General features: G+C 42.1%; 1 protein-coding gene across 1 annotated transcript in view; it reads right to left on the reverse strand.

Moving 5' to 3' along the window:
* Window positions 1–7,924, reverse strand: part of LOC106514835 (B cell scaffold protein with ankyrin repeats 1) — a 29,427-nt gene that overhangs the window by 9,308 nt on the left and 12,195 nt on the right. Inside the window, exon 7 of the mRNA XM_014004285.1 lies at window positions 6,489–6,685. Coding sequence (XP_013859739.1) covers window positions 6,489–6,685 — 197 coding nt within the window. The remainder of the gene's footprint in view (window positions 1–6,488; window positions 6,686–7,924) is intronic.

Genomic DNA, 7,924 nt, shown 5'->3' on the forward strand with positions numbered 1-7,924 from the left:
GCTTCTGCTAATATTTAATAGTTTAGCGCTTTGCATTAGCTTCTGCTAATTTTCACTTGTTTAGCTCTTTGCGTTAGTTCTGCTACTTGTTTAGCTCTTTGCGTTAGTTCTGCTAATATTTACTTGTTTAGCTCTTTGCGTTAGCTTATGCTAATTTTCTCTTGTTGAGCTCTGTATGGTCTACTAATTTTCACGTGTTTAGCTTTTTGCATTAGTTTTGCTAATATTTACTTGTTTAGCTCTTTGTGTTAGCTTCTGCTAATTTTCACTTGTTTAGCTCTTTGCGTTAGCTTCTGCTAATTTTCACTTGTTTAGCTCTTTGCATTAGCTTATGCTAATTTTCACTTGTTGAGCTCTGTATGGTCTGCTAATTTTCACGTGTTTAGCTTTTTGCATTAGTTTTGCTAATATTTACTTGTTGAGCTCTTTGCGTTAGCTTCTGCTAATATTTAATAGTTTAGCGCTTTGCATTAGCTTCTGCTAATTTTCACTTGTTTAGCTCTTTGCGTTAGTTCTGCTAATATTTACTTGTTTAGCTCTTTGCGTTAGTTCTGCTAATATTTACTTGTTTAGCTCTTTGCGTTAGCTTATGCTAATTTTCTCTTGTTGAGCTCTGTATGGTCTGCTAATTTTCACGTGTTTAGCTTTTTGCATTAGTTTTGCTAATATTTACTTGTTTAGCTCTTTGTGTTAGCTTCTGCTAATTTTCACTAGTTTAGCTCTTTACCATTAGCCTGTGCTAATTTATTTTACATGTTTAGCAGTTTAATGTTAGTTAAGCTATATTTTTTTAGTTAGTAGATTATGAGCTGGAAAAGCTATAGTTTTGGTTAGCTGTGTCCACCTCTGGTAGGCAGCTCGTAACTTTTGCTCATTCTAGGCCCCAGCGTCATCATATTGTGTGGTAAAATAAATGTTGAAAACAGAACTAATTTGTGTAAGGAGCCTGAATCGAGACTTCTAATTCAACAGAGGCAAATATTCTTCTAAAAAAAGTATCGTCAGGACTACTTTAACAGAATGTTTGGCTACTTTGAAGCAAGAAATAAGTAAGAGGGATGACTCACGATTTTTCCACAGTACTGTAGCGTACTTGTTGTAATAATAAAACCAGATTGGTGGACCTGTGGCGTATTTCTGCAGTAAAATTCTTTATTACTCCGGTCCAGTTACAGTTCTTTCACACAGAATAAGAACAGTGGCACTATCATTCAAATGGTAAACAAATTTCTGGAGTTCACCAGTCGTGGCGGTGCAGCTCAGGACAAGGCAACCACAGTATTTGCAAAGTAAAGACCGTGAACTTGACAAATCCCAAGGAAAACAGGTTTTCATGTCGCCTCATTTGGCTTCCCTGAATTTGGCTACGAGTCCACAAACAAAACGCTGCACAGAAATGACTGTCTACTTTCACAGTCCACAGGGGGAAAAAAAAGGGACCCGGTGTTAAAAATGATTAAACAACGACCCCGGCGGGGTTTACGCCGGTGACGTCGTGCAGTTCGACCGAGGACATAAACATTGCAGATAAGAGCGGCGTTCTTTTCTATATTTGTATTCTGGGTTTCTGTTCTTCCTGAATAATTCAGCTTTTTTTTCCCCCCGCCGCCGCCGCCGGAGCCGTTCACAGCTAATTAACAAAGAAGTGTGATGCCAGGGCAGGCGAGTGGATGTGACGCAGGGCCCTGTGAGTGATTCAGCCTGTGTGGACGAGGCGGGGGACTGATCCATCTTGGATTTATTGACAGAGTGCTGCTCCACCAGCGCCCAAATCACTGACGCATCAAGGCCTGATTAATTGAAGCTTGGCGGCGGAGGGAGGGAAGGGCTGAAGGTTAGTTAGGAAAGGGCAGAGCCTCACCTCAAAGAAACGACGCTGAAACCTGCTTACAGCAAATGTTTTGGATTCTAAGAGTTTTAATTATTATTTTAATTAAACCGCTTGGATAATAATGATTTTGTTCACTTGTGTCTGTTAGCAAAATATCTCAGAAACCACAGCATGGGATTTAATGAAACTCCCAGAAAATAGTCGTTGAATACGCAGCAACACATCATTAACTTTTAGCAATGACCCGATTCAAAGTGACTACCACAGGTAACCGAACTCCTCAAACCCATAGACGGCTTTAAGTCTGCCAGATGTATAGATATTGACATAAAAATTGGTGCAGGAGTAGCTGAGAGCATTCCCAACAGACACTCCAAGCACAAGCTGCTCACACAAAATTTGCGTATAAAACACTGCAGATAGCCTTTGATGTTGACTCTCTTTGTCTGTTAGCAAAATATCTCATAAGCCTTTAGATGGAATTTTATGAAACTCTCAGGAAGTGACCGTCAGCTCTGCGACTGCAAATCTTTAAAATCTGGAGTCAACTTGATTTAAGATGGCCGCCACAGCCAACCAACATTAGTCAATGCAAAAACGGTTATAGCTCAGTCCGTTTTGCAGATTTTGAGCTAAAATTTGGTGCTGGAGTAGCTGAGAGTCATTCCCAACACACACTGGTCGCTCAAGCAAAATATGCAATGGAAATGTTTGCTAATAACTAACGGAGCTGATTGTCTCGGTCTGTCTGTTAGCAAAATATTTCAAGGAGCTTTAGACGAATTTTAGCGAAACTCTCAGGAAGTGATCATCGGCTGTGCTTCTGCAATCCATTAACATCTGGAATTAACCCGATTAAAGATGGCCACCACAGCCAACTGATGTTAATCAATGCTAAAATGGTCAAAGCTCAGTCCATTTCATAGATTTTGAGCTGAAATTTGCCATGTTAGAAGCTGAGGGTCTGTAATCATAAGATCATGTATTAGGCAATCTTTGAAGGAATGTTAGGTCTACAATCCTGTCGAGGTCCCTGCAGAGAGACTGAATCTGTCTGACTCCTCCGCTCCCCCGTCGGCTCGCTCCGAGCTCGTCTGATCGAATCATTCTCGCTCCGCAGCCACAGTTTCAATTAGCGGGGTTGCCGGGAAGATAAGTACGCTGCAGCAGCTGTTAGGGTGTCTGAATTTCCCCCAAAGCTCAAATCCTCCATATGTTGACCCGAGGCATCAGAGGGAGGTAAAAGTTGCTAATAAAACAAATGAGGACGGGAGATGAGAGCAGAGATTTGCATAGGAAAGAGTGTAAATAAAATCTGGTACAAACTGACACTGCATTTTAAAGCTCGTTACGAAAGAGAGACTAAATTCTGTTTAAATAAATAACTTAAAGGAATGCATACGTTATACACTTATACACAGGTTTATGCTTGATTCTATTGTTTTTAGATGGAAAGTAGAAGCTAATCAATGGGATTTTTTCGAAGGCCGATTCTGGTGCCGATTTTTAGAAATCTGGGCAGAAAATGAATGATTTACAGCGGGTAAAATAAGTATTGAACACGTCACCATTTTTCTCAGTAAATATTTTACTAGAGGTGCTAATGACATGAAATTTTCACCAGATGTCGGTAACNAGTTCGACCGAGGACATAAACATTGCAGATAAGAGCGGCGTTCTTTTCTATATTTGTATTCTGGGTTTCTGTTCTTCCTGAATAATTCAGCTTTTGTGTGCAGGACTGAAGACATTTTGGTGAATCATTATCTCCCCTCCTATATTAAATAATGAGGGACATTTTAGTCAAAACTGCTAGTGGGGCTGGTCAACAGTTGAGAGGTGAGGGACACCCTGGACAGGTCACAAGTCCATCACAAAATATAAACAACCCAAAAAAACCATTTAATAAATCTTCTTTGATCTCTAAAAACATCACCACTMGAATCTAGTCTTATCATTTAATGTTTATTAGGTATAGTGTTTCCAGTCCGTCACTTTACTTTTCCCTCGATGATCCCCCCCCCCCCCCATTATGATATTGTTTCTAATTAAATAGGCATTAATGTAAATATAGTGTCCTTCAGGTTTATCTCTGAAAGAGTTTGCGCATGCATATGTCTGAGCTATTAAATCCATATTTTCTCTTATTAGCAGGAGAGTAGCGATGATGATCTTTACAAGCATTTTGAGTGGGAATCTCCAGATTAGCAGAACAGAACAGCAGATTTTATGCAAAGAAACGTCTTCTTTAATGACTGCGTAATTGTCTGAATGTATGCTATGAGCCGTTGTGCACGAACAAACACAGCCGAGACTCAGTGGGGGTGTTCTATAGGAGGACTATTGGATATTAAGAATGAGACTAATGAACGGCTACAAGCTGAGACGCAACAGACAAGTGGGAGGGAGGTTGGTCTGATCATCCAAGTTTATTTGGCTCGATTTTATCCGTTCATTACAGATAAAGGACCTCTCACTCATGGTCCTAAAAGCATTTCTGAGAGTGGTGCAAACTCAAAGGGACAGTTTTGTTTTGCAAACAGGGTCGACTGCATTGGTTCATAGCAAAATTTAAAACAAGGACCGTGTCCGAATTCGTCGGCCGCTTACATCACAGCGCCGCGATGGAGGCTGTCCAGAACCGAAGACTCCTCCGATGCAGCTGACAAATGCGTCCTTCCTTTGACCCAATTTGAATGACTGGTCCGATGGATCCTTCCCGGCCCACCATATCCCATAATGCATTGCGGACCGATCGGAGGTTTTTTAATGCTAGTAATGGTGGACGAAGCAAGAGAAAATAATACGTTTTAATTCACACCCACTTTTCTTCAGTCTTCCCGGTCTAACAAGGACCCGGCCCACATCAACCGGGTAGGCTGGGTCCTTCGGAGGACCCGGCCTCCCGTTTTGGACATAGCCAAGGGACTTAGCGATCTGTTAGCGCCAGTGGGAAGAGCTAACCAAAAAGTTAAATATATAGCTTGACTAACGGTAAAATAAAATAAAATAAAATAAAATACTAAACATGTAAACATAAAATAGCAAAAGCTAACACTAAACAAGTAAAAATTAGCAGCAGCTAACACTAATCTCTGTGATTAGTGGGCAGCTGTGGTGGAGTGGTTAGGGGAGTTGTCCTGGAACTGGAAGGTCGCCGGTTCGATCCCCTGTCCAGCCTTTTCAGTCGTTGTGTCCTTGGGCAAGACATTTCACCTGCCTTGCCTACTGATGGTGGTCAGAGAGTCCGGTGGCACCGGTGCATGGCAGCCTCACCTATGTCATGCTACATTCATACCGAATGCATTTTGAGCTGTAGGAGCTGCCAGTTTACATGCAAAGTCCATGGTGGATGGGCCTCTAGGGGTCTTGCAACACAACAGGTCTGTTTAGTGTAGCGCGCAAMGAAGCAGAAGGTAGCGGTAGAGCATTTTCCGTGCATGCGGTGCGTCCAAAGCAGTCGACACTCGAGTTCAAAAATCTGAACTTTTGCTGCTCGACGCGCGGCGTCAACCAATCAGAGAGACTAATTTTTCCACGTGACAGTTTCCTGAATGTTGCCCACTAACCTGAAACAGACGGACCGGAGCTGTTTAGCTGAAATCAACCGTCTGCAGTTGGTGTTCTGGCTGGAGATATCAGCACCGATGTGGGTCAGCGGCTCATTAAACTGACCGCGGTGTTAAACTGGGCTCGGGACAAAAAGATAGTTTGTCAGCTCGAGGTCCTGGAGTGGTGAAACTAACCGAAAAAAAAAYGCCTCTAAATTATCTGGTGTGCGCAATGTTCCCTTGCTCTTTAGTAAATAAAGCAATGCCATTTTCTTTATTTTATCTTTATTTCATCTGTTGAAGACAGACCGGAAAAAAACCACGATGCTCCTCCCTATTCAGACACGCCTCTAGTCTGTGTCCTGGTCTGAACGTAGAGTGTCCAACTGGAGGCGTTGGGTGCATTTTTGCAGCTCAAAACGCATTCGGTGTGAATGTACCATCTGTGCCCCAGGGCAGCTGTGGCTACAATGTAGCTTACTGCCATCAGTGTGTGAATGACTGAATGTCTGAAGTGTAAAGTGGATTTGATAAAGCGCTATATAAGTTCAAGCCATTTACCATTTTACCAATCTCTAATTACAACAGCTAATTGTTGACCGCTAAGACAACTGTTACTCAGTCTGCATCACACGTCTTTGTCTCTTTCCAGCTGAAGACTGAAGGGACTGAGATKACCTGTTGATGTTARCTTGTTAGTTAGCTGTTAGCTGACATAAAGTTGGCAAAACTGCATTTAACGGAAGCTAATTAGTTTGGAAACATTTTTCAAAGTACGTGAAAAAGTTAATTTGCTAAGTGAAAAATTTGTTCCACTGTTAGCTGTTAGCTGATTAGCGCAGACACGCCCACYGCTTGTCTTGATGTGAGCTGACTACTTTCTGAGAGTTTTGTTAAAATGTGTCGACTAGTTCATGGCATAGTTTGCTAAAACAGGCACAGAAGCAACACTGATGACATATTTGAACAAATGTAGAGTTTATTGAATCAACTATGACAGAAAGAAGAAGCCTCCTGTTGGATTTAGAGGGCAGTGGGCATCTTTTTATTCAGAGGCTGAAGGGGGTGGGGGCAGCACAAGAAAAAAAAAGGTAAACATGAGTTACCAGTGTGTCTTTGAGCAGGACGTGAAGCTCCATGTGGCCGTGACTTTTTGCGACCTCGGCGGGAGTCTGGCCGCGGCGACAGGCCGTGCGCAGAGCCCGCTCGGCGCCGGGACAYTGGAGAAGCAGGTCGGCGACGCACCTGAGTCCGTGTCGAGCAGCAAAGTGGAGGAGTGAGGGCGTGTCTGCGTGGTGGAGCTCTGTTAAGAACATTTTACCAAAGATTAGCTGCCGTAACAAACAAAAGCTTTCTCTAACTGTTCGAGTTGAAGTTCGCGCTCAGAACATTCCTGAACGAGCTCGGCTTTTACCTTCGATCTGMGCGCCGACTTCCGGCTGATGCAATGCAATGTGGACAGTCTAACGTGTCCAGGAGTGTCAAAGAAAGACAGCTTAGAGGCACTTATTGACCTGTTTGTCATGGCAACATCTCCCTCTGCCCTTTTTACCACAGGAAAGGATCAATGTCAGAAGCTGATGAAGCCATCAGTCTGCTGCATAATGAGCCGAGAAATAATGGAAAGCTCTTTTTTTTTCTTTTCCCCGTGGTGAACACTGTTCATTATGCTGGAAGAATGTGTTCCTGCTGTGAGCTTTATGTTCGGTCCGTTTAGGGCTCATGATGGGAAGGAAAGCCTCGAGCAAATGGACACAAGGTTGTGTTGAGGAWAATATGTACCACTATTTTCACCGGAAAACAGTCAAAATAATGTTTTTAGCAAAGAATCACCAGTCACAACATTATGTGAGTACTTTACTATTTGGTACGCTGGTACAATAAAGAACAAGAATAAAAACTTGGAAAAAAAACTGTCGGGATATCTTTAGAAGTGACATTTAGTGATGACAGCGGTGGGYTTTAATGAATTCACAAAAGCCCCATTTAGTTTGAATGAAAGATTTGATAATTGTTTTTACGCCAAACGCCCTTACTGACCACGGCATCGACCTTAATTTTGTGTAAAAATTGTGTCCAGTGTAAAAATATAATGTAAAAGTAATGTAATAAAAGTTTTTGGATATGATCAAACAGTCAAATTAGGAGTTGCAGCCAAYGTCTTAAGGCTTTCCCATTCATGGTTAAGGTATTATAACAGGTATTTCTGATATTCCACGCTAAAAATGGCAAATAAGGGTGGCAATGTCTTCTCAAAATTATTATCGATGYTCAATGGTGGACACAGCTAACAAGTTAATTTTGTTACCAGACAAACAGGGTTGACRGCAACAGTTCGTATTATTAACTAAAAATATGCAGTTTCTTGAACACTAAACCTATTAATTCTGAAGCTAAGCCCTTTAACAAGTAAAAATTAGTGGACACTGTTGCTAACAGCTAACTGCTAAGACGACTGTCTGTGTCAAACGTCTTTGGCTGTGTCCAAAACGGCAGGCCGGGTCCTCTGAAGGTCGAATTTGTCGGCCGCATACGTCACAGC

The sequence above is a fragment of the Austrofundulus limnaeus genome, unplaced genomic scaffold (genome assembly GCF_001266775.1).
Source record: "Austrofundulus limnaeus strain Quisiro unplaced genomic scaffold, Austrofundulus_limnaeus-1.0 Scaffold23, whole genome shotgun sequence".
In the NCBI taxonomy this organism is placed as follows: domain Eukaryota; kingdom Metazoa; phylum Chordata; class Actinopteri; order Cyprinodontiformes; family Rivulidae; genus Austrofundulus; species Austrofundulus limnaeus.